The sequence below is a fragment of the Oncorhynchus kisutch genome, linkage group LG1 (genome assembly GCF_002021735.2).
Source record: "Oncorhynchus kisutch isolate 150728-3 linkage group LG1, Okis_V2, whole genome shotgun sequence".
Classification (NCBI taxonomy): Eukaryota; Metazoa; Chordata; class Actinopteri; order Salmoniformes; family Salmonidae; genus Oncorhynchus; species Oncorhynchus kisutch.
The window spans coordinates 67552654-67580574 of record NC_034174.2 but is presented as its reverse complement, the minus strand read 5'-3'; the positions used below and the strand labels follow the sequence as shown (position 1 = coordinate 67580574).

The following is a 27921-nucleotide window of genomic DNA, read 5'->3' as shown; positions in this document are numbered from 1 at the left end:
CCAAGTTGCGACATAATGATGATGATCAACCATCTGTTTACACAGGAAGCCCAATTCTGATATTTTTTGCTAATTGGTATTTTGACCAATCAGATCAGTTCTGAAAAAGATCTGATATGATTGTTCAAAATACCAATTAGTGGAATATAGATCAGAATTGGGCTGCCTGTGTAAATGCATTCTAGGTGACCTGTCTGAATCATATAGTCAGATTTTTCATTATTGTTCTCTGTTGTATCAACTGACTGATTCTGTATGGGTGGTAAAAACAGAAGTATTTGTCAGGAAAATATTTATCTCAAAATGTTTGATTGTACAGAAAGGAGGGTTATAAAATCTCTAGATTCAGACATCATATGGATTATTTTTTGTTTGTTGCTAAGGACGGTTTGCTTTTCCTTGAGCGCGCAGGTCGTACACCGATTCTCCAATCAAATGCATGATTTATGAGTCAGGAACCAATCAGAAGAACGAATCGTCCTTTTGTGGGTGGCAATTCAACCATGGAAACGCCCTCTTCACGTTTTTTTTTTAAATCCGATTGATCATTTTGCTTGTACCGGGTGGAGTAAAACGAGTCTGAGGTGGTGAAATATTGGTCTAAAATCGTCTTGTTATTTGCAATAGCTTATTAACTCCTACCAGCCTCTCACAAAATGACGACGACAACTATATATTCAGGCATGGAAGCCGGAGCAAAAAGCAGCTCCAGGTAAGCATCATGACATGTCAAGAGCCTTGCATTTTCAGCCAAATGTCAAATGATGCAGCCCTCCTCTAGACAGCTAAGTTAGCTAGCTAACCTTTAACTAGCGAGTTGTCAAACAAGACACCTTTCTTAACCTGTTCGTATTAATGGCTTTTTAAATTATTTGGGAGAGGATGTATTTCACGTTAAATGCGTCTGTGGCCACAACCACCGTTGACATTTGCCTCTTTGTATGTGGAACAGGCTAACTAACGTTAGCTTGCTAGCATTTAGCTAGTGAATGTAGCTAGCTAACGACGTGCTCGTAGGTGTGTAAAAGCAAGCTAATGCTAATGGTTCTAACTGATTGCCTTCAAAGGAATCAACATTTGCTTCTTTTATTCAATGCAGGGTGCATGACACTAGAGCCAGACTGCTAGCATGAAACTTGTCGTTGGCTAGCAAATCAATAACAGTTCATTTTATGGTTGGGTGGGGCCCCCTGTGGAAGGTGATTTTTCTATCCGACTAACGTTAGTAGTATCCACTTTGCCAATCACGACCATGCAGCCCTCTTCCATAACCAGATTTGCTCAAATTAAATATTCACTAACCAGCTATTCGGCTAGCTAGTTACTGACTTGCAAAACCGACTATGCTAATCAGACTTAAATTATTTTACATCTGGTTGGTTTAGCCGGCTTGATTAAGGTTGATATCAGGCCGAAGCAGCTGCCCCACATACAGAGACAACTGGCTACAATGACATCTGGATATTTTATGACCCGCTGGTTGTAGTGTGCCTCTGGGGTAAGTGGGATGGGGGAACCTAAAATGTCTGTTATCGTGAAAATCGATCAAGTGAGCTTTCACCTGGTTTACATTTATGCAAGCACAAGGCATGTAAATCAAAAATATATATTTTTAATTGTTAATCATAGCAGAAGGTATTGTTTTTAAAAAATCATTATCTCAATGCAGAGAAGCTGCCATTTCAAAGATTCTTTCATGCTTTAAAAATCCTCACATTTGGTCTCCATGGTTTTGTCACACCCATTTTTCATCCTCTTCTAAGTCCTCGGCTTAAAGGTGGGTTCACTCACTGCAGGAAGAGATAGTGGCGCCAGCAGGAGCCCATCTCTAACATGAATTCAAAGCATTTTGTGTGTCAGCATAGATTAGCTCTAGTCAATGTGTCAGCTAACCAGACCACCATAATGACAGTAGTCAGGAAGGCTCTAATGTAGTGTTGCGCACCAGACACAGACTTCCTCCCAAAATAGCCTGGGGATGATGCCCTTTGTCCTGTGCAAAATTTCAGACAGGTGTGTATTTATTTTGTTTCTTTTTTTCTTCAGTAGGAACTCTTAGAGGGTACAAATCCTAGTTTAAGGCTATACCAGTAAGAAGTATAAAAGTTAGGCTAGTTATTTTATTTTTCTCAATACTTTTCTCATTGCTTTGTCTCTTAGGGTCCTGCGCCCTCCTGGAGGAGCCTCCAACATCTCTTTTGGCAATGATGAGGAAAAGCCCCCCAATCGCAAAAACAAGATGGCCTCCAACATCTTCGCTGAACCAGATGACCCACACGCTCATCGGAGGAACAACCCACCTGGTAACCCATCACCCTACCTCAGCCTCTTGTATAATACTTATACTGTGCCTCTAGCTGTATGTAGCCTATGTAATTTATCAAAACTTCTCAGTGCGGGTCCTTTAGTCTTTAAATCTTAAATTCATTTATCTCAGATTCTTAAATTCAAAGGTCTTAAATGCAACTGAGATGACTACAGTGTTTCCATTATAGTGCCGCTGCTTAATTGTTGCCGTTATTACTATTTTAACATCAAATAATACTGGAGGCGCACTTTTTCTAAAGCTATCCAACCATGTGTGCACGTCATGTGCGAGTCGGGCCGTTGCCAGAGAACAAGATTTCCTATACATTTTTTGTTATTTTTTTAGGATCCCCATTAGCTGTTGCAAAATCGGCAGCTACTTATCCTGGGTCCACATGAAATATGACATAATACAGAACATTAATAGACAAGAACTGCTCATGGACAGAACTTCATCAATATTTTTTAAAAGGCACGTGTAGCGTACATATCAATACATACACACTATCTAGGTAAAATATGGAAGAGGCGACGTGCCGTGAGGTGTTGCTTTATCAGTTTTTTTTTAAACCAGGTTTGCTGTACATTTGAGCAATATGAGATGGAACAGAGTTCAATGCAATAAAATGGCTCTATGTAATATTGTGACTTTTCTTGCATTTGTTCTGGTTTTGGGGACTGTGAAAATACCCCTGGTGGCATGTCTAGTGGGGTAAGTGTGTGTCAGAGCTGGCTATGCAAACAATTTGGGATTTTCAACACAATGTTTCTCATAAGAATTATACCTTCGACTACAATGAAGAGCAAGACGTGCCGCTTAACTAGGTCTTTCCTTGCATCACTTGACGACAATAATCAAGATGAGACAAAACTAGAGCCTGCAGGACTTGCTTTTTGGAGTGTGGGGTCAAAAAAGCAGAGCATCTTTTTATTACGGCCAACCCTCTCCCCATCTTTATAACCATTTGAATCTATATGTTTTGACCATGACCGTTTACAATGAAAGGTAACGCAAAGTAATTTAGTCTCAACTTGTTCAACATCCACACCATTCATTACCAGATACAGCTGAGGTCTAGAACTTAGGGAATCATTTGTACCAAATACAATGCTCTTAGTTTTAGATGTTCAGGACCAGTTTATTACTGGCCACCCTTTCCAAAACTGTCAACTCTGTTAAGGGTTTCAGTACTTCGTTAGCTGTGGCTGCTGACACTTATGATTCAACCATATAGATATACATGGACAAACATGCTTTGTTTTAATGCCAGTGGCAGGTCATTGGTAAAAATAGAAAAGAGTAGAGGGCCTAAAGAGCTGCCCTGCGGTACACCACACTTGTTTGACATTTGGCTCTGAATCCAGAGTATGGCAGAGATTGAAAAGCCATAACATTTACGCCAACATTAAAGTTTGCGGTCACTTAGAAATGTCTTTGTTTGAAAGAAAAGCAAATTAAAAAAGAAAAAACTACTTATTGTTGTCCATTTAAAATAATAAATTGATCAGAAATACTGTAGACATTGTTAATGTTGTAAATGAATATTGTAGCTGGAAACGTTTTAAAAAATTTCATGTAATATCTACATAGGCGTACAGAGGCCCATTATCAGCAACCATCACTCCTGTGATCCAATGGCATGTTGTTAGCTAATCAAGTTTTTATAATTTTAAAAGGCTAATTGATCATTAGAAAACCCTTTTGCAATTATTTTAGCACAGCTGAAAATTTCTGATTTAAAGAAGCAATAAAACTGGCCGCCTTTAGACTAGTTGAGTATCTGGGGCATCAGTATTTGTGGGTTTGATTACAGGCTCAAAATGTCCAGAAACAAAGACCTTTCTTCTGAAACCCATGTTAGAAATTGTCAAGCGGGGGAAGGCTTTCCACTACATGTTGGAACATTGCTTCGGGGACTTGCTTCCATTCAGCCACAAGCATTCGTGAGGTCGGTCACTGAAGCTGGCCGATTAGGCCTGGCTCACCGTCGGCATTCCAATTCATCCTAAAGGTGTTCGATGGGGTTGAGGTCAGGGCTCTGTGCAGGCCAGTCAAGTTCTTCCACGCGGATCTCGTACTGTATGTACCTTGCTTTGTGCATGGGCGCATTGTCATGCTGAAACAGGGAAAGACCTTCCGCAAACTGTGGCCACAAAGTTGGAAACACAGAATCTTCTAGAATGTCATTGTATGCTATAGCATTAAGATTTCCCTTCACTGGAACTAAGGAGCCGAGCCCAAACCATGAAAAAAAGCCTCAGACCATTATTCCTCCTCCACCAAACTTTACAGTTGGCACTATGCATTCGGGCAGGTTGTGTTCTCCTGGCATCTGCCAAACCCAGATTCATCTGTCGGACTGCCAGATGGTAAAGCTTGATTTATCACTCCAGAGAACGCGTTTCCACTGCTCCAGAGTCTGATGGCGGAGAGCTTTACACCACTCCAGCAGAAGCTTGGTATTGCGCATGGTGATCTTTGGCTTGTGTGCGGTTGCTTGGCCATGGGAACCCGTTTCATGAAGCCCCGATGAACAGTTCTTGTGCTGACGTTGCTTTCAGAGGCAGTTTGGAACTCCCTAGTGAAGCAACCGAGGACAGAAGATTTGTATGCACTTCAATAGTCTGGATCTGTGAGCTTGTGTGGCCTACCACTTTGCGGCTGAGCCGCTATTGCTCCTAGACGGTTCCACTTCACAATAACAGCACTTACAGTTGACCAGGGCAGAAATTTGATGAACTGACTTGTTGGAAATGTGCCACGTAAGTCACTGAGCTGTTCTGTAAGGCCGTTCTACTGCCAATATTTTTCTGTGGTGGTGGCATGGATGTCATGGGGACGGTAACATTATTAATAAATGTATATATTATACATTTTATTTGTTTAGCTCACATAACACAATTTAAAAGTGTGCATTAAGTTGTCTAAGAATAAATGTGGCAAAAAGGAATGTAGACATTAATTAATGCATAAAATTAGCACTGGCCAATAGTCTGGGAGAGGAAAAAATAGCAGTCCATGTAAATGCATTTGACTTGTCATGCTTATCAGTCTATAGGTTCATTTGCATAATTTAGTGAATTCAGCAAGCACAATCCCCCTCTCCCTGCCTCCAACTAGGCTGCTGTGGTCAGAGAGAGGTCGTAAATTCCTGAGAAGACCCTGCCTCATGGCCACACAGTATAAGAGGCAGAGTAAATTTTCATAAAGAACAAAGGAATTTCTTCCACCTCACAGAACTTGAGGTACGAACAAATTTCATGTTCCGGAGAAAGTATAAAAGATCGGTGCAGAATCCAGCTTAGCTCAAACGAACTGGTCCGTTTGTTACAACTTGGGGAAGCTCATGGGAGACGGTGTGGCCACATTACCATAACGCTGTTATATAATAGCCTCAGATATGAGGTTTACATCTAATTGTTGTATAAGATGAATGAGTGAGCATAATACTGTTTGTAAAATTGTGTAATATGATTTTGGACTGTTTTTAATGAAGGAAAATACAATTCCTTTTTGATTTGAACTAAATCAGAGGACCGCCCCTGAGCCCAGTTAGGGTCAGGCATCCTGGGACAGCCCCTTTTCTGCAATTCCGAATAAAACCCAACTTTGAGAAAATATCACCAGACCATGTTTTTCTCCATTAGGAGAGGACTAAGGTTGTAGACCATTGCTGAATCTTTTAACCATACCACGTGGTTAAACTCCTAGACTATCGATACCGACAGAATAAGAACAAGTGTTTGATATAAATTACTAGTCTGCAGCTATGAATTCGGTATCATTGAACGCGAAGAACGGCAACCGCCGAAACATCCATTCTATAACAAATGAATGTCACTCTGAACCATCCCCTCTAACCAAGACATTGGACGAAACTCCAACAGAAACAAACTTTTCACCAGCAATCAAGGCGACACACTGAGCGTAAATATATACACTGCTCAAAAAAATAAAGGGAACACTTAAACAACACAATGTAACTCCAAGTCAATCACACTTCTGTGTAATCAAACTGTCCACTTAGGAAGCAACACTGATTGACAATAAATTTCACATGCTGTTGTGCAAATGGAATAGACAACAGGTGGAAATTATAGGCAATTAGCAAGACACCCCCAATAAAGGAGTGGTTCTGCAGGTGGTGACCACAGACCACTTCTCAGTTCCTATGCTTCCTGGCTGATGTTTTGGTCACTTTTGAATGCTGGCGGTGCTTTCACTCTAGTGGTAGCATGAGACTGAGTCTACAACCCACACAAGTGGCTCAGGTAGTGCAGCTCATCCAGGATGGCACATCAATGCGAGCTGTGGCAAGAAGGTTTGCTGTGTCTGTCAGCGTAGTGTCCAGAGCATGGCGGCGCTACCAGGAGACAGGCCAGTACATTAGGAGACGTGGAGGAGGCCGTAGGAGGGCAACAACCCAGCAGCAGGACCGCTACCTCCGCCTTTGTGCAAGGAGGAGCAGGAGGAGCACTGCCAGAGCCCTGCAAAATGACCTCCAGCAGGCCACAAATGTGCATGTGTCTGCTCAAACGGTCAGAAACAGACTCCATGAGGGTGGTATGAGGGCCCGACGTCCACAGGTGGGGGTTGTGCTTACAGCCCAACACCGTGCAGGACGTTTGGCATTTGCCAGAGAACACCAAGATTGGCAAATTCGCCACTGGCACCCTGTGCTCTTCACAGATGAAAGCATGTTCACACTGAGCACATCTGACAGACGTGAGACGTCCGGCGACGCCGTGGAGAACGTTCTGCTGCCTGCAACATCCTCCAGCATGACCGGTTTGGCGGTGGGTCAGTCATGGTGTGGGGTGGCATTTCTTTGGGGGGCCGCACAGCCCTTCATGTGCTCGCCAGAGGTAGCCTGACTGCCATTAGGTACCGAGATTGCGATCCTCAGACCCCTTGAGACCATATGCTGGTGTGGTTGGCCCTGGGTTCCTCCTAATGCAAGACAATGCTAGACCTCATGTGGCTGGAGTGTGTCAGCAGTTCCTGCAAGAGGAAGCCATTGATGCTATGGACTGGCCCGCCCGTTCCCCAGACCTGAATCCAATTGAGCACATCTGGGACATCATGTCTCGCCCCATCCACCAATGCCACGTTGCACCACAGACTGTCCAGGAGTTGGCGGATGCTTTAGTCCAGGTCTGGGAGGAGATCCCTCAGGAGACCATCCGCCACCTCATCAGGAGCATGCCCAGGCATTGTAGGGAGGTCATACAGGCACGTGGAGGCCACACACAATACTGAGCCTCATTTTGACTTGTTTTAAGGACATTATTTCAAAGTTGGATCAGCCTGTAGTGTGGTTTTCCACTTTCATTTTGAGTGTGACTCCAAATCCAGACCTCCGTGGGTTGATACATTTGATTTCCATTGATCATTTTTGTGTGATTTTGTTGTCAGCACATTCAACTATGTAAAGAAAAAAGTATTTAATAAGAATATTTCATTCATTTCAGATCTAGGATGTGTTATTTTAGTGTTCCCTTAATTTTTTTGAGCAGTGTATAAAGGCAACCGAAGGCAGTCTTCATCAGTGTCACACACCACTTTGCAATGAGCTGGAGGCAGCATGCATTTTGAAAACATAGTTGTTGCACACCTGAACAGTTTTACTACGCTCTTTGCCTTGCTCCAAAGTAGCCTTGCCAATATCAGACTATCTGTGGAGGCAATTATTTAGTTAACTTTATTTCATTGTCTTCTGGCCAAAGGCACAATCCTAGTCATATTATCAACCAATGCTAGATGCATATTAGATCTACCCTTTTTCAAAATTTTGAACAGATATTTTCATCTCACATGAAACTGCTAGTTTTTGACAACTTTATTTCCAGCTAATTGCAGTATGGAACCAACTTTCGCGATTGCTTTTTAATGTTTGTTTTTCTGTAACCTAGACCTACTGGTTGCCTGACTTTCTGTCTGGATGACCAAACTGGCTCCGCTTGTGCATGTTGATTGTCTATCCCTACCAAATGCGTTCATGACACCCAGGTTAAAATGCCAAAACCAAGTATATTTATTTTGAGGTTGAAATACATACATTTAGCTAGCTGTTGCTCGGGGATGCAAACTAGTCACTTGTTTTTTTTGCCAAAAGGTATCCTTTTTGGGCCCTCACGAGTTTGCATCCCTGAACTTGCTTGCTAATTTGTCCTGGGAGATTAGCATGGGTTGTTATTTTACCTGAAATGCATAGGTTTTGATTTAAAAAAAAAAAAAAAAAAAAATGTATTTATAGAATTTTGATGGTGGTTGGCAACCAACTTTAAGGTGCATTACCATCACCGACTGGAGTGTGGACCTCCATCTTTCAATGACCCATGTGGGTAAATGCTCGTAATAACCAATGAGTAGATGGGAGAGGTGGGACATGCAGCGCGTCAAATGGCTAAAATAGAACCAAGTTCTTCTATTTTAACACCTGGCTATGCAGGAGTCTGATGCGCTTGAGGAGTTTGGATGAAATTATTGAATAACATGTACATTTTATTTTGCAACGCTCACAGATTAAACGTGTGCTGTCTGGTCAGCATGTTAGCCACCTGTTGCACCCTCTACAACCACTGATTATTATTTGACCCTGCTGGTCATCTATGACTGTTTGAACATCTTGCCCATGTACTGTTATAATCTCCACCCGGCACAGTCAGAAGAGGACTGGCCTACCCCTCATAGCCTTCTTCCTCTAGGTTTCATTCTCAGTTCCTGCCTTCTTGGGAGGTTTTCCTAGCCACTGTGCTTCTGCATTTCTTGCTGTTTGGGATTTTAGGCTGGGTTTCTGTACAGCACTTTGTGACATCGGCTGATGTAAAAGAGGCTTTATAAATACATTTGATGGATATGACTGACTTGCTCATTGCCCTTGCTAGTTTGATTTTGTTTTAACATTCCCAGTATTAGTTACATTGTCTGTCAGGTTTTTTATATTTTTTATTTTAAAATATTGAGTCACTGAAACAAGCAAGGTACCAGGCCAGCTGGTATTTACAACCTGATGGCAATTATTTGGACTACCAAGAAATGTATTGGTGAATTATATTAACCATGCATTCAACTGCATCCATCTATTGTCAACAATGCCTCACTTTGCGTCATGTATTTTTTTGGGGGTTAAATATAACCTATTTTTAAAACCTCAGTTTGGTTTTGTAGCATGACCTGGGTATTTGATATTTTTAAGAAGGTCTTAAATTCAACTTCATCGAACCTGGAGATAATCTATGTGGATGCAAGTTGCAACTTCCTCCACAAGAGGGCAGATTGTGTTCATGTATGATGCTGTGATTCATGTTCGCTTCACACAGCTTAAAAGAAAAGTTGTCACCGTGTGTAGGAAATGGCCAATTTAACTCCTCCAATCCATAGTCATTACATTAGCTCTTCCACTATTGATCTTCCTTCCTACACTGAATCCCAGCAGGGCTGAGTCTGAGCCATTCTGGAATATTCATGAGGATCTCTGCGTTGCCTGCAGTGAATGCTCCTGTGTCAAGTCACAATCAACAGCCTGGTCAACGCTATGCGACTGATGTCGTACTGCATGAGGCAAATGTTGGTCGCAACAGATACTGACTGATTTTCTGATCCATGCCCCTAACCTTTTTATTTTTCTAAACAAGGATATCTGTGACCAACACTCGTATCTCTATTCCCAGTCATGTGAAATCCATAGATTAGAGCCTAATGAATTTATTTCAATTGATGGATTTTCTTAACTCCGACTCAGTAAAATCTCTTGCTGTTTGATATTTTTGTTCAGTGTATGAAAAATCCAACTGACTTGTCTGATTAGCAGCTGTTGAGTAGGGGAGTTCGGCATGCTGTCTGACAGGTCAGGTGGGGAGACAGTGTTTTTTTTGGCTTGTCCCCAGGCTGGTTGTTGAAATGGAGTGTTTCCAATTCAACTCTCACTCTTCCTCCAAACTTTAATTTCTAGGTCATAACTTGCAACCCCTTGTGATTTAGCCATTTAAAACAATCCATGAAATGGCAGAGCTAAGCAGTTTTAGTTTCATTCTACTTGATTAGGTGTTTGGCTGCTTTATAACTCTATCAAGTATCTGAAACGTTATCACTTCTGGCATGAGATGTTCTTAAATTAGAATGTAAGCCCTCGATCACTTGGTGATTAGCCAGGCAATTCCCAGGGATTGAGACTCAAACCGTGTCAATTCTGTGTATCTACAGGTGGGAAGCCCACCGGAGTGCTGTGTGGAGAGCCCTCAGCCCCACTGAGGAGATGTGCTGCCCAATCTTCCTCCAACAACCACGAGGACTCCAACGCCGGGGTGAGATGGCGCAACGCTGTGTGTGTGGGAGTGATACATCTGGAATTTCCCATGTTGACATTTCCTCAAAGTTAAACAAAGGGCATTCCTTGTTGAGGATTTTCTTTCACTTTCATGTATTTGACCTACTCCTTTCTGTTGTTTTCTAATCACTTACCCTTTTCCCCTTCATCTCCTCTTAGACTGGAGACAATGACGTGGGAAATGCTGGTAAGGACTATTTTAATGATTCTTGCTGACTTCCACTATTAAACAAGTTGTCCAGATTAAGACTACATATTCATGTCTGTAAACTTCTAAGAAGGTTCATTTTATTCACAATGCTAGTTAAATTATAGGGAAAAATATGATTTTTAGTATGGTATGTAGTGTTGAAATGTTGAACATTTGTAGTTTTTGTCTATCGATTTTGTTTTTATTACCAGATGTTTTTAAAAGTTTCAAGTGGCAGTATTACATCTTTAAATGCTTGAGTGGCAGGCATGTTATCCTGTCTCCTTACCCATGTTTAGATAACGCTGTGGAGGTTGAGGTCATTCCTGCCCCAGAGCAGAGGAATGAGGCCTCCCAGCCCGCCACAGCGGCCTCCCAGCCCGCCGCTGGGATGACATCAGGCCGCAGGAACCCCCCAGGGGGAAAGTCCAGCCTCATCCTCGGTTGAGGTCCCTCTCCTTCTCTATCTCTCTTTCTCAGAACTCTGCTGTCCTTTTCTCTTTTTTAAAAGAAGAATCTCCACCTGTTCATCTGTGAGTCCAGGAATTCCGTCCCGTCCCCTTCCTCTCCTCCCTGAGTCCATTGTTTTGATACCCCCTCTTTTTTAATTTTTGTATGTTTTTTTTGACAGAAGCACTTTATGTACCTGATCCAAGCCCCTGGCATATGTAGTGCTGTAGTCACAGGCCCTCTGGCCAAAGAGCATGAGGTTTAAGTTGTCCCTCACTCCATCCGGTGTCATAGGCAAAGTTCTGATGCGCGATCGATAAGGTTTAAACAAAAAACAAAAAACATACTCAAATGGATTTATATGAAGTTGTTGCTTTTGCACCGTGTTCATTGTCTGGTAAAAACTGCATGCACGCCTGGTTTGTTCCAAGTCCGACTCAACCAAAACATTTTGGTGAAGCCTTTTGTTTAAAAAAAATAAAAATCTATTAAAAAAGGAACTAAAAGTTTTACTGTGAACGTTTCATTTTAATTGAAGGTTATGCTGGACTTTATTGAGTCATATTAATTCATTGTTGGGGTACATGATCTAGTGTTGCATGAAGTTTGGGACTTGAACATTTCTATGGAAACTCAAATCCACACAGGGGATCCAAACAGTTCACTCAAACCCCGGTGTCATTATTTCTGAAGACTAAATTCAGTGAATATGTCCAGAAAATGGGCTTTCTAATGTCATGAAATGGAGAACAAGATGACATTTTATTGTATCTGATTTTATTTTTTTGGAAGGGAAACTTTCTCAACAGCTAAAGTATGCCTGTTTGTGTGTGGTACTCCATCTGATAGCATGACAAGTGACCTTATGACAGCTCTGCCTAGTTCTCATTTTACTTATTTCTTTTTTTTAAATTCTCAATGTTGGACAATTTGGTACGTTAAGCAAATTGCTCAGTTCTTGTTCAAACTTCTGTCATGGTCTCTCTTACAGGTCTGATGCCTATTTTACTGTCTGCCTTGTACAGGGAAAACCTGTGGTTCTATGTATTTACACATACATACATGCATGCATACATACATATATAACACACAGGTCAATTTTGTTCAAATGTAATTTAAATGAAATTGCACACATGGCTTTAGTGAATTCATGTTGAAGTGCTGTTCTGCAGATGTTGAACGGTCAGCTGGGCTACATGACCGTTACTTGTTCATCCAAATTCATGCAGGTTTGTTTTATCACTGTAAAAGTCGCAATGAATATTGGCGCAAATTAAATGTCACTTTTGACCATACATGGCTGTCTTTTATTTCTGAAGGCAATGGCGCAGTTGGCTGTGTCGTTATTCAATGACCTAAATACATTTTTGAACTGGGTGGTTCGAGCCCTGAATAGTGATTGGCTGACAGCAAACATGTATTTTTACTGCTCTAATTACATTTGTAACCAGTTTATACAGTAACAGCCATAAGGCACTTCGGGGTTTGTGATACAGTGCCTTCGGAAAGTATTCAGACATTTAGATTTTTTCCGAAATTGTTTGTTACAGCCTTATTCTCAAAGGGGTAAATAAAAAAATCCTCTTCAATCTACACACAACATCCAATAATGACACAGCGAAAATAGGTTTTATACATTTCTGCAAATGTATTAAAAATACAGAAGTACCTTTTCTATTTACATATTCAGAGACTTTAAATGTATCTCAGGTGCAGCCTGTTTCCATAGAAACATATTGGAGTCCACCTGGGGTAAGTCAATTGATTGGACATGAGTTGGAAAGGCACACACCGGTCTACATAAGATCCCACAGTTGACAGTTTTTGTTCTGACATGCACTAAGGCATTAGGTCGACGGAATTGTCTGTAGAGCTCCGAGACAGGAATGTGTCGAGGCACAGATCTGGGGAAGGGTACCAAATTTCTGCAGCATAGAATGTCCCCAAGAACACAGTGGTCTCCAATATTCTTAAATGGAAGTTTGGAACCACCAAGACTCTTCCTAGAGCTGGCCGACTGTCCAAACAGCAATCGGGGGAGAGGGGACTAAGAACCCGATGGTCACTGACAGCGCTCAAGAGTTCCTCTGTGGAGATGGTTGTCCTTCTGGAAGGTTTTCCCATCTCTGCGGCACTCCCCCCATCAGGCCTTTTTTATTTATTTATTTTACCTTTATTTAACCAGGCAAGTCAGTTAAGAACAAATTCTTATTTTCAATGACGGCCTGGGAACAGTGGGTTAACTGCCTGTTCAGGGGCAGAACGACAGATTTGTACCTTGTCAGCTCGGGGGTTTGAACTCACAACCTTCCGGTTACTAGTCCAACGCTCTAACCACTAGGCTACCCTGCTGCTGGGCAGTAAAAGACATGACAGCCTGCTTGGCATTTGCCAAAAGGCACCTAAAGACTCTGACCATGAGAAACAAGACTCTCTGTTCTGATGAAGCCAAGATTCAACTCTTTGGCCTGAATGCCAAGCTTCACGTCTGGAGGAAACCTGGCACCATCCCCTACGGTGAAGCATGGTGGTGGCAGAAGGCTGTGGGGCTGTTCTTCAGAGGCAGAAACTGGGAGACTAGTCAGGATTGAGGCAAAGAGGAATGTAGCAAAGTACAGAGAGAACCTGTTCAGGACCTCAGACTGGGGCGAAGGTTTACCTTCCAACAGGACAACAACCCTAAGCACACAGTCAAAATAATGCAGGGGTGGCTTCGGGACAAGTCTCAATGTCCTTGTGTGGCCCAGCCAGAGCCAGGACTTGAACCCAATCGAACATCTCTGGACAGAGCTGAAAATAGCTGTGCAGCAACGCACCCCATCCAGCCTGACAGAGCTTGAGAGGATCTGCAGAGAAGAATGGGAGAAACTCCCCAAATACAGGTGTGCCAAGCTTGTAGCATCATACCCAAGAAGACTCAAGGCTGTAATCGCTGCCAAAGATGCTTCAACAAAGTACTGAGTAAAGGGTCTGAATACTTATATAAATGTGATATTTGTTTATTTTTTATAAGTTAGAAAATATGTCAACTGTTTTTGTTTTGTCATTATGGGGTATAATTGTGTGTAGATTGATGAGGGGGGGACAATTGAATCAAGATTGTAACCTAACAAAATGTGGAAAAAGTCCAGGGCTCTGAATGCACTATATAGCCGATATTCCATGGCTACGGGCTGTATCCAGGCACTCTGCAGTGCGTTGTGCTTAAGAACAGCCCTTAGCCGTGGTATATCGGCTATATACCACACCCCCTAGCCGCCACGGGGCGGCAGGTAGCCTAGTGGTTTGAGAGTTAGGCCAGTAACCGAAAGGTTGCTAGATCGAATCCCCAAGCTGACAAGGTAAAAATCTGTCATTCTGCCCCTGAACAAGGCAGTTAACCCACTGTTCCTAGGTTGTAATTGTAAATAAGAATTTGTTCTTAACTGACTTGCCTAGTTAAATAAAGGTCAAATTTAAAAAATGATTGCTTAATTACGTTGACTTTGATACTACTGTATGTATTGACTGCAAAATGACAAGTGAAAGTGGTGGCATGTCTTTGCAACATTCCTTTTCAGTCATGGTCGGACTGCCTCAAATGTTTTGAATAGCCTACCACCCGTTTGTTCCGTACCGTCCTCCTCTTCCTCCCTCTCCGACCCCATTGTTGTTGTAAAACTGACTAGGCATCTCCCCTTCCTTTCCCCTTTTTCTCTCCCCTTTTTGTTGTTGTTGACAGAAGCACTTTGTGTCTGATCAAGCCCCTGGCCTCTAGTGCTGTAGTCATAGTCCTGCTGGCCAATGAGCTTGTGTAGGCTGGGGAACCTAAAATGTCTTCTGGTGACAGTCGATTAAGTGAGTCTGCAACCTGGGTTACATTTATGCAAACACAGTGGGTAAAAAATCTTGGAGGGTAATCTCTTAAGAGCAGAGAAGCTTCCAGTTCAAAGATTATTTTGTGCTATAAAAATCCTCATGCTTGGTCTCTATGGTAACCATCAGATTTTTTTCCTTTAAAGGTGGTTTCACTCAATGCCGGAAGAGCTAGGGAAGCCAGCTGGAGCACATCTCTAACATGATTTCAAAGCATTTAGTGTGTCAGCATAGATTATCTCCAGTCAGTCGGTGTGTCCGCTAACCAGACCATCATAATGAGAGGGGTCAAGAGGGCATTGAAAGGGAGTGGTCTTACAGTTTTTTCCAATTGCTAACACACTAAAATGACATGCATAGATAGCACAATTATTTAAACTGGCACACAGAGAGCAAAACCTCTTCTCAAGTCTCCAAAAGTCTAAACACATTTTCTGCTTTACACACATTTTTGCAATTCAAAATGGCACTTTTTAAATGCACTTCACACAGTTCTCTGCATAAGACACAACAATATGACATAAAGTCACATGTTTGCCATTTCAAAACACTGCCATTCAAAATGACACGACATGAGCTAATTGGCCAATACATGTGCCACCTGGCCAAACACCTCAATGGTTAAATGTTACCACTTCAATCAGGAAGTAAGCATTATGAAAAGACCACAGGTGAGCACCTTTTGTTTTACAACAACAATGGAAGCCGTTACAGAGCGAGGAAGAGGGAGGTTGAGAATGAGAGGGGGAGGAAGAGTGAGAGGTAGGGGTAGAGCTGCTAAAGGAGTTCATGGCCAAAGAAGACAACAACTTTCAAATGAAATCAGAGCAACCTTAGTTGATCATGTCATCAACCATGGGCTCACAATGCGAGAGGCTGGACAGAAAGTGCAGCCCAACTTGAGCCGTTTTACTGTCGCCTGTGTCATCCGGACATTTAGACTGGAGTACAGGTATGTAACCAAAATTCCTTTCACACTATGTAGTACACCCCATGTCATAGTGTATCAGTTGGGTGACACCTGTTTACTTCATGAATTGCTGATGTCATACACTAACTGCACAAATTTCCTGTAGAATTTACTCTACTGTGGGGGAAATATCTTTAGGCTGCATTGCCCAAGCCCTATATTTTTTTGTTTGTTTGTTTTTCTAAAGGACTGAGAGACGCAACCATGGTGGAGGAAGTTCACCGGGGTACAGGAAGCTAACATTGTAAACTTGGTTTTGGAAAATAATGAAATCAGATTACGAGAAATTCAAAGCCACATCATCCAAGACAACACCATATTCAACAACATTCAACGAGTCAGTCTGTCCACATTGGCTCGCATTCTCAAGCGAAACCAAATCAGAATGAAACAACTTTATAAGGTGCCGTTTGAGAGAAACTCTCAAAGAAACAAAGAGGTCAGACGAGCATATGTGGATGTAAGTACAATATTCACTGCAGTACACTACACGCAACATTGTTTCCCAGTGTACTGGATAACACCATATTGACTGCAGTACACTACACGCAACATTGTTTCCCAGTGTACTGGATAACACCATATTGACTGCAGTACACTACACGCAACATTGTTTCCCAGTGTACTGGATAACACCATATTGAATGCAGTACACTACACACAACATTGTTTCCCAGTGTACTGGATAACACCATATTGACTGCTTTTGTTCTTTGTTTTCAGGGAGTACTGGAAATGGATGCTCATGCAATCCCACATGAGTTCATCTTTATAGATGAGGCTGGGTTCAACCTAGCAAAGAGCAGAAGAAGGGGGAGAAACGTCATTGGCCACAGAGCCATTATAGATGTTCCTGGCCAACGTGGTGGGAACATCACAATGTGCGCTGCCATCTCCAATACGCATGGTGTCCTCCACCGTCATGCCAACCTTGGACCATACAACACAGCCCATATTCTCACATTTCTGGACAGACTCCACAACATTCTCATACCACCAGAGCGTATGAATGATGCAGACTATCAAAGAATCCGGTACGTTGTAGTATGGGACAATGTGAGCTTTCATCGTGCAGCCCCAGTCCAAAACGGGTTTGCTGACCACCCACCATTTCTCGTGCAATACCTCCCACCATACTCACCATTTCTGAACCCCATAGAAGAGTTATTTTCGGCATGGCGGTGGAAGGTATACGACCAGCAGCCCTTTGTGCGCAGGCCTCTTGTGCAGGCTATGGAAGAGGCATGTGATGAGATTGATGTGGGTGCGATTCCGGGATGGATAAGGCACTCAAGGCGCTTCTTCCCTCGATGTCTGGCAAGGGAAGATATTGCCTGTGATGTGGACGAGGCGTTGTGGCCAGAACCAGCTGTGCGGCAAGATGCTGCCGTGTTATTTTTCTTGCCTTTTCTTTTTCAGTTTACTGTTTTTTTTGTGATCATATTTTGGTTCAGTCCAATGTAAATATATCTGCTGTGCATATGTTGCACTGACTTGTTTGGTGAAAAATAAAACATCAAATGTTTCAACAGCATGTGTGTGTATCTGTAAATATTTCTGTGCATCTGAAGAATTTTCTACAATTTGAACTATTTTAGTATTATGGCAAAGCATACTAAAGATGAGAGTGCTTTTCATTATGCCCAACAGTGTGTAGTTGTTTAGACAAAAATCTGGTAATATGAATGAAGTATGTGCCATTTCGTGCAAATGTTTGATTTTGATATTGCTATGTGTAGTTTTGGTTGCAGTGCTTCATGTTGCAGGATATATGAGGTATTTTGCAGTTTGGGTGTGTGGTTTTGTGAATGGTGTTAAGTATTTTGATAAAACCAGCCTAGTTTGCAAAATTGTGTTTCAGCAATTGGGAAAAACTGTAATGTAGTCTTGCACAACAGACACTGACTTCCTCCCCAAATAGCCTGGGGGTGAGGTTGCCCTCAATGGAAATGACTAGCTTCATCAGACTAGATTGATTTGCCTGGCGACCAAAACTCCTTGCTTCGGCCAAACGCTTCACCATGAGTTTGGAGCTGAGTAGCTCCCCAACTATTTCTAGAACACAAACACATTCTAACTGTTCTGATTGGTCCCAGAAACCGGTAGGTTGGGCAAGAGCCAGAAATTCATCCTTGGCTTTGATAATCTGATTGGTTAGAGATGATCCAATCGTTAATGACTTTGTTTTGTACAATAACCCTTATTTTGACCTCACCACAAACAACTTCAACGATGGCAGTCTTAGAATAGACGGTGGAGATGGGGGACCGGTAGAGAGATTCCGTCCCTCGAGCAGGAAAGAAAGTGGAATATTTTCAAAAAGAAAATATATAAATCCATTGTTTCCACCCTTAGCATTGAATGCAAGGGAATCCTGCGAGCATATGGCCTCCCTTGATAATAAAAAAATATTATAATAATAGCCAATCAGCGTTGAGCTAAACTGAGTGAGCTCAGCTGTGAATTGTCCTGGCGCACCTACAAAAGTGTCATTTGGCTTCACACCAATCACATCACATCAAAAGCAGAACGTCATTTACAGAAAACAAATACATTTCTGCATCTAGTTGTCCTAGCTAAATAATAAATAACTCCCCTCACCTGGATGTCTAAGTGTTAATTAAAAGGAATAAAACATGATCTGCAGGCACTACAAATCGGGTGAGTAGATACGTTTTTTTTCTACTTGCACGCATTCTCTCTCACACACACACACACACACACACACACACACACACACACACACACACACACACACACACACACACACACACACACACACACACACACACACACACACACAATATTGAAATGTTGAAGTTGAAATTATGCTGGAATAGTGGAGGCAGTCCCTGCTTTCGTTTCGATTTGCAGTATCTCTCCGTGGTTCTAAATCAATGGTAGTTTAGTAGTTGGAAAATATCAGAAACATTAACTTACTTGACCATGCTAAGTCAGGGGTGTAAAACTAAATCCATGGAGGGCCCAGTGTCTGCAGGTTTTTGTTTTTTTCTTTCAGTCAAGACCAAGACAACCAGGTGAGGGGAGTTCCTTACTAATTAGTGACCTTAATTCATCAAGTACAAGGGAGGTGCGAAAACCTGGAGACACCCGGCCCTCCTAACTGTTTGTTACATGCAAAATGCATTGTGGACTTCACCAGACAGGTCTTTGCTCTCCGGTTTTGTGACTAAACAAAGGTGTGGTTGAATTTACTGTGCCACTGTGTCTTCTCATTGTCTCAGCCTTTAGGCCTATATATCATGGTGTCAAGGCATATGAACAGCCCTTAGCTGTGGTTATAGAGCAAACAACACAATTATCACAACACATTGGTTGTAAAATGGCTATTTTCTTTCCTGGCTTGTCTTCCCCGGTGGTTTTACCCACGCACCACTAATGAGGCCTTGTGTACCGGGTGAAATGGGAGGACCACAGCCACATCTTGTGGGAGCAGAGCTGTTCGTCCATCCCTATGATCAGTTGTCATTGTTTGAAGACTTCTAATTGCTCCAGCGAGTTTTGGCGTGCTAGTTGTGTGGGGGATAATAAGCTAGCAGAACTACCGGGTGCCGTGCCACAACTGATGTCCTCAAAATATACTTTTTGGGGGGGAAGTGATTCCCTCAGACATCCACAATGCTGTGGGTTTTTTTTCATTTGGGGTGCTTGTGCCTTAACGTTGTCTCTGTTTGCCAGATGTGGAACGAAAGCAGTCAAAGCACCCTGCACCAACCCAGTCGGTGCTTTGAGTCCTCAAAAACAGCTTTCAAGAGGATCGCATTGTGGTGGAGTCATTAAATCAGTTCATTACATTACACTGACTGCTCTATAGACATCAATGGACAGCCCTTCTCTCGAGGACTCTTTATCTGAAACCTATTGACGCTGCTTGTCTCCTCTTTGTTTTCCGTTGATAGTGATATTGATTGCGTATGATAAGTAATACGATGATATATGATACAATAAATTCAACTGACACTATCAAGCATCTTAAACGTTATCACATTTGACAATAGACGTCCGTAGATTAGAATGTAGCTCTCTATCACTTGGTGATTAGCCAGACAATTCGCTGGCAATAAATGAGAATCAAACTGGTGGGAAGGCCACTGGAGTGCTGTGTGGAGAGCCCTTTGCCCCATTGAGGTGCTGCCCAGTCCTCCTCCAACAGCCACAAAGAATCCAACGCCAGGGGGAGATGATGGCTTAAGACTGTGTGTGTGTGGGAGTGATACATCTGGAATTTCCCATGTTGACATTTCCTCAAAGTTAAACAATGGGCATTCCTTGTTGAGGATTTTCCCTTTCACTTTGCTTTTATTTAGTTGGAATACTGCTTTCTGTTGTGTTTTCACTTACCCTTTTCCCTTAATTTCTGTATCACATCCGGCCGTGATTGGGAGTCCCATAGGGCAGCGCACAATTGGCCCAGTGTCGTCTGGATTTCGCCGGGGTAGGCCGTCATTGTAAATAAGAATTTGTTCTTAACTGGCTTGGCTAGGTAAACGAAGGTTAAATCAAATTAAACAATCTCCTCTTGACATGGGGAGGGCTGGTGAGGACAGTTTAATGTATTTTGGATGTGTTCTTGCTGATTAGTATTGTTCTCCTCTCATAGAGGAATAATAAAGGCCTAGTGCAGTCATTTTCAATAAAAAATATTTGTATTTATTTATCAGGGAGTGCTGCTCCTTACTTCCTGCGGCTATGTTGAACTGTTGAATATTTAGTGTATGTGTATATAGGCTTGTTTCTGTCTATGTTATTACCACCTTTTATTTATTTATTTCAAGTTTATTTAACCAGGTAGGCCAGTTGAGAACAAGTTGTCATTTACAACTGCGACCTGGCCAAGATAAAACAAAGCAATGCGACAAAAAGAACAACACAGTTACACATAAACAAAGGTACAGTCTATAACACAAGAGAAAAGAAAAATATAAATAAATAGAAAAATCTATGTACAGTGTGTGCAAAAAGAGTAGGTAGGTAGGCTAAAAATTGGCCATAGAGGTGAAAATAATTACAATTTAGCATTAATACTGGAGTGATAGATGAGCAGATGATGATGAAGTAGAGATACTGGGGTGCAGAAGAGCAAGAGGGTAAGTAATACTATGAGGATGAAGTAGTCGGGTGTGCTATTTACAGATTGTGGTTGTGTATAGGTACAGTTCTCAGTAAGCTAGTCAGACAGCTGATGCTTAAAGTTAGAGAGGGAGATATAAGACTCCAGCTTCAGAGATTTTTGCAATTCGTTCCAGTCATTGGCAGCAGAGTACTGGAAGGAAAGGCGGCTAGAGGAAGTGTTGGCTTTGGGGATGACCAGTGCAATATACCTGCTGGAGAGCGTGCTACGGGTGGGTGTTGCTATGGTGACCAGTAAGCTGAGATAAGGCGGAGCTTTATCTAGCAAAGACTTATAGATGACCTGGAGCCAGTGGGTTTGGCGACGGATATGTACTATAGGCAAGCCGGGTAGGACATCTACTTTGTGCATGACACAAGTAATTTTTCCAACAATTGTTTACAGACAGATTATTTCACTTATAATTTACTGTATCACAATTCCAGTGGGTCAGAAGTTTACATACACTAAGTTGACTCTGCCTTTAAACAGCTTGGAAAATTTGAGTCAATTGGAGGTGTACCTGTGGATGTACACTGCTTAAAAAAATAAAGGCAACACTAAAATAACACATCCTAGATCTGAATGAATGAAATATTCTTATTAAATACTTTTTTATTTACATAGTTGAATGTGCTGACAACAAAATCACACAAAAATGATCAATGGAAATCAAATTTATCAACCCATGGAGGTCTGGATTTGGAGTGACACTCAAAATTAAAGTGGAAAACCACATTACAGGCTGATCCAACTTTGATGTAATGTCCTTAAAACAAGTCAAAATGAGGCTCAGTAGTGTGTGTGGCCTCCACGTGCCTGTATGACCTCCCTACAATGCCTGGGCATGCTCCTGATGAGGTGGCGGATGGTCTCCTGAGGGATCTCCTCCCAGACCTGGACTAAAGCATCCGCCAACTCCTGGACAGTCTGTGATGCAACAGTTGGTGGATGGAGCGAGACATGATGTCCCAGATGTGCTCAATTGGATTCAGGTCTGGGGAACGGGCGGGCCAGTCCATAGCATCAATGCCTTCCTCTTGCAGGAACTGCTGACACACTCCAGCCACATGAGGTCTAGCATTGTCTTGCATTAGGAGGAACCCAGGGCCAACCGCACCAGCATATGGTCTCCTTTCATCTGTGAAGAGCACAGGGCGCCAGTGGCGAATTTGCCAATCTTGGTGTTCTCTGGCAAATGCCAAACGTCCTGCACGGTGTTGGGCTGTAAGCTCAACCCCCACCTGTGGACGTCGGGCCCTCATACCACCCTCATGGAGTCTGTTTCTGACCGTTTGAGCAGACACTTGCACAGTTGTGGCCTGCTAGAGGTCATTTTGCAGGGCTCTGGCAGTGCTCCTCCTGCTCCCCCTTGCACAAAGGCGGAGGTAGCGGTCCTGCTGCTGGGTTGTTGCCCTCCTACGGCCTCCTCCACATCTCCTGATGTACTGGCCTGTCTCCTGGTAGCGCCTCCATGCTCTGGACACTACTCTGACAGATACAGCAAACCTTCTTGCCACAGCTCGCATTGATGTTCCATCCTGGATGAGCTGCACTACCTGAGCCACTTGTGTGGGTTGTAGACTACGTCTCGTGCTACCACTAGAGTGAAAGCACCGCCAGCATTCAAAAGTGACCAAAACATCAGCCAGGAAGCATAGGAACTGAGAAGTGGTCTGTGGTCACCACCTGCAGAACCACTCCTTTATTGGGGGTGTCTTGCTAATTGCCTATAATTTCCACCTGTTGTCTATTCCATTTGCACAACAGCATGTGAAATGTATTGTCAATCAGTGTTGCTTCCTAAGTGGACAGTTTGATTTCACAGAAGTGTGATTGACTTGGAGTTACATTGTGTTGTTTAAGTGTTCCCTTTATTTTTTTGAGCAGTGTATGAATTGTAATGGATATACACAAATGAAAACATTAATACATAACAAGCATCTCAGATTTATATACATAATCAGAAGAAATGCTCTGAGACCAGGTTGGGCTGCCCAGCCTGGTCTCATAGACTAGGCGTAACATAGTAGACGAAACATAGTAAATGTCAATTGGGACACTCAAATTAGTATGATATGCTATGTTTGCTATGGTTAAGTAAGACATATGATTAATTAATTCAAAATGAAAGGAGGATGGTTGGTCGGGCTGGCAATGAGCACTCCGCAGGCAGCCTGCCCTCCAAAGTGTTGGTGCGTTGCAGACCGAACATGGTTTCCATCCGATCATGCAACCTCCCCTACAAGTAGGTTGCATGATTTTGCCTGCTCTGGACTCCAGAGAAGTGACATAATATATCCCTAGTTGACATTGAATGCTAACATGAATGAATTTCTGCTCCAGATGCAGGTGTAAAATGCAGTTTATTTCTGTAGCCTTTCTTGCTTTTTGAAAATGCATCAACATTTATGGCTGTAATGCTACAATTGCACGCATGTTGGTGTGTGCATGTGGGTTGCAAGTTCTGTATCACTCCTTTTTGGGGTAGCAGGTCAAAAAGCTTGAAACCCACTGGGTTGCATGATAGTGGCAACAAATGGAGTTCGGTTGGATATAGTAACAGTAGGCTACAGTATTTCTTACAATCTTCTATTTTGACTGGAATTGTGTGTCCATTCTCAATAAGGGCAGCATTTATCACAGTTCACAATACAGTGGGCTCTGTAAGTAGTATTTGGTCCCATGTTCTTAGCACACAATAATTACATAAAGCTTGTGACTCAGCAAATGCATCCAACAAATTTGTAGTTTGTTTTGGTTGCGTCAGATTATTTTGTGTACAATCGAAATGTATGGTAAATGATTGGTCATTTTAGAATATGTTTCTAAACAATTCTACATTCATGTGGATGCTACCATGATTATGGATAGTCCTGAATGAATCGTGAATAATGATGAGTGAGAAAGTTAGACACAAACATCATATGCCCCCCAAGAATGTTATCCTCCACTGTTATTGTAATGCTGATGTCATGACGTTGGCCTGGAGGTAGGTTTATGACAGTCATAAATACCTCTCCCCCCCTTTTTCCTCTCTACCCTACTGATGTTACATTTGAAAACCCCTTGGTTAACATAGAAATTCTGGGAACATCAGAAGGTGGGGGGAAATTAACTATATTCTGGTAATCCGACCAATTGAACATATGCGGTGGTACTTAATGAATATGATGTCATTTCGGTTGTCATCTGAGACATTCTCATCGATGATAGGATGACATAAACTCTACAGTGGAAAGTCTACACATCAGAGTTATCGGATTCACATGAAATTGTTGTTCATTTTAACTGTTTGAATATGAAATTATTCGTGATGGGATGAAATGTGATTTTAAGTTCTAAAATGTGAGAATTGGGTTTTCATGAGTGAATTAGGCCTGACTCAGTGGCCCGCCCACGTGAAGAGACATAGGTTGTAAACTATGAAACACACCCCATTTCTCCCTCCACTACATAAGCCCTTGACGAAAATGTAACCTCCTGTTCCGAGGATGTGAGGACGACGGTCCGATGTCAGAATGGTTCAGACAATAACTACAGAACAAAGCCAACATCAGCGTGAGCTTTGGTTGCGAATGATAGGAACTTTGAACTCCTATTCACTACAGAAGTGATACCTCCTAGCCGGTGAGTTAGCAACAGCAGCTGCAAATGAGGGTTAGGAAGGAACAGACAGAGTATCCCGTCTGCCAAACAACGACGTTACTACAACGTATCCAATTGACCACCAGAGACATTCTTCAAAGGACTCGGTTTGGCAACACGGCCTTCCATCTACCACCAACCTACAGAAGCGCAGCTCAGAGTAAATATTTATTGCATTTTCCTTTTCCAAATGGGTGGTAATTTAGAATGCATAAAATACTGTATTTACGATAGCACAGCTTCTTCCTTTGGTCCTCAGTCTTCCCGCTCTTTCACTCAAACCCAGCCCTTTTCTTTTGTGTAACCAGCTGTCATATCTGTTTCGCCCGCTAGGTATGTTTTCCTTTATGACGTAATTTGTAATCAAGTTATGATTAATTCTGTGTATATGTAATTCTGTGTGATTAGTTAGGTATTTAGTAAATAAATAATGAAACCCAATTTTGTATTGCTGATTCAACTTGTTAGCCAGGGTTCGTAAAGATAACCAAGAATTTAAAACTTTCAGATGAGACTGAATTAAGGTGACGATTAATATTGACTGCTATTGATGTAAAATATTACTAGGTCTTTAAGAGTTTATTCGGAAGATAACAGCTCTATAAATATTATTTCGTGGTGCCCCGACTCTCTAGTTAATTATATTTACATGATTAGCTCAATCAGGTAATATTAATTATGGAGAAATTATTTTAAAGAATAGCATGTCATATCACATTAATCCGGCATAGCCAAAAACACGACAGTGAGGTTAGCATGTCTTGGGGTATGATATTTGTACGTCGTTGAATTTCTCACTCATTATTAATGACTCCAGACCACCACAATGAGATCCTCTTGAAAGCTCCATGTTTTTGAGAACTCAAAGCACTGACTGGGTTAGTACAGGGTTTTTTGACCGCTTTCATTCCACGTTTGTCACACAGAGACAATGCAAAGACACAAGCACCCCAAATGAAAAACACTGCATTGTGGAAGTCTGGGAGAGTCACATCCGCACCAGATTGTTCTTGTTGCTCATAATCCCCTGCAAGACCAGCTGGCGCAATTAGAAGTCTTCAATCTATCATTCAGGAGTGGGGGACCCACTGACAGGGAGCACAGGGATGCGAGGACCGGCCTGCTCCCACAAGGATGTGGTTGTGGTAGAGCTGGGATGATGAACTGAAAATTACAGACTCCCACATTGCCTTCCTCTCACCGAATAATTTTGCGCATGTCGGATAATTATCTGTGATTTCTGATACACAATGTTCCTGTTCAAAGGCACTTAAATATTTTGTCTTGCCTGTTCACCCTCACATACACAATCCATGTCTCAATTGTCTCAACTTAAAAATACTTATTTAGTCTGTCTCCTCCCCTTCATCGACAATGATTGAAGTGGATTTAACAAGTGACATAATTTTTGGCTCATAGATTTCACCTGGATTTACCTGGTCAGTCTTATGGAAAAAGCAGATTTTTAACAACAAGCACTCAAAACGGGCACTGAAGTTATAACTTTGACCTGTAAAGACTACAGATACAATACAAAAAAAAGTTCCCAACTTCATGTAACACCACATCGTGTACCCCACCAATTAATTAATACGACTTACAATTTAGTCCAGCATAACCTTAAATAAAAAAAATCTTTCACAGTACATTAGTAAAAAATTTAAAAATAAAAGGATTCACCAAAAATGTTTTGGGTGAGTCGGTCTCGAGAACAAAGGAGGCGTGCATGGAGTTTTTGCCAAACAATGGGAACTGTGCAAAAACAATTGCGCATTGGAGCATTTGCCATTGGCACCGGGATGGTGCCTTATGCCCTTTAGCCAGCAGGCCTGTGACTACATCACTACAGATGCCAGAGGCTTGGATCAGTTACATAAAGTGCTTCTATCAAAGAACTCTTACAAATATTAAAAAAGAGGGGGTATCAAACAATGGACTTGGGGAGGGAGGAGAGAAAGAGGAGGACGGGATGAAATTCCTGGAATCACATGAACGGTTGGGGTTTCTTCTTTTTTCAACTTCTTTTTTCCTTTGTTCCTCTGGTGATGTAGAGGTTAACCCAGGTCCTGCAGCCCCCAGCATCACTCCCATTCCCCAGGCACTCTCATTTGTTGACTTCTGTAACCGCGAAAGCATTAGTTTCATGCATGTTAACATTAGAAGCCTCCTTCCTAGGTTTGTGTTATTCACTGCTTTAGCACACTCTGCCAACCCGGATGTCCTAGCCGTGTCTGAATCTTGACTTAGGAAGGCCACCAAAAATCCTGAAATTTCCATCCCTAACTATAACATTTTTCACCAAGACAGAAAAGCCAAATGGGGCGGAGATGCAATCTACTGCAGAGATAGCCTGCAGAGTTCTGTTATACTTTCTAGATCTGTGCCCAAACAATTTGAGCTTCTACTTTTAAAAATTCACCTTTCCAGAAACAAGTCACTCACCTTTGCCGCTTGTTATAGACCACCCTCGGCCCCCAGTTGTGAATTAACTGTCCCCCATTTATCTTCAGAGGTTGTACTGTTAGGTGACCTAAACTGGAACATGCTTAACACCCCGGCCATCCTACAATCTAAGCTAGATGCCCTCAATCTCACACAAATTATCAAGGAACCTACCAGGTACAACCCTAAATCCGTAAACACGGACACCCTCTTAGATATCATCCTGACCAACCTGCCCTCTAAATATACCTCTGCTGTTTCAACCAGGATCTCAGCGATCACTGCCTCATTGCCTGTGTCCGTAATGGGTCCGCAGTCAAACGACCACCCCTCATCACTGTCAAACACTCCCTAAAACATTTCAGTGAGCAGGCCTTTCTAATCGACCTGGCCCGGGTATCCTGGAAGGATATTGACCTCATTCCATCAGTAGAGGATTCCAGGTTATTCTTTAAAAGTGCTTTCCTCACCATCTAAAATAAGCATGCCCTGTTCAAAATTTTTAGAACTAAGAACAGATATAGCCCTTGGTTCACTCCAGACTTGCCTGCCCTTGACTAGCACAAAAACATCCTGTGGCATACTGCATTAGCATCGA

The 27921-nt window shown here is 42.2% G+C and overlaps 1 protein-coding gene across 1 annotated transcript; it reads left to right on the top strand.

The window, feature by feature from the left end:
• Positions 1–358: 358 nt before the first annotated feature.
• On the top strand, positions 359–12572 carry LOC109888594 (jupiter microtubule associated homolog 1-like). The gene is made up of 5 exons (XM_020479758.2): positions 359–712; positions 2161–2303; positions 10514–10614; positions 10797–10824; positions 11127–12572. Exons 1-5 carry the CDS (start codon positions 657–659, stop codon positions 11273–11275), a joined length of 477 nt encoding a protein of 158 aa, XP_020335347.1. The 5' UTR covers positions 359–656; the 3' UTR covers positions 11276–12572.
• The last annotated feature ends 15349 nt before the right edge of the window (positions 12573–27921 follow it).

What these genes read in the sequence shown, in the direction of transcription:
- LOC109888594 (XM_020479758.2), top strand. Translation starts at nt 657, where the DNA reads ATGACGACGACAACTATATATTCAGGCATGGAAGCCGGAGCAAAAAGC. An exon ending in GGAGCAAAAAGCAGCTCCAG is followed by an intron (nt 713 to 2,160) that starts GTAAGCATCATG and finishes TTTGTCTCTTAG; the next exon opens with GGTCCTGCGCCCTCCTGGAG. An exon ending in ACGAGGACTCCAACGCCGGG is followed by an intron (nt 10,615 to 10,796) that starts GTGAGATGGCGC and finishes ATCTCCTCTTAG; the next exon opens with ACTGGAGACAATGACGTGGG.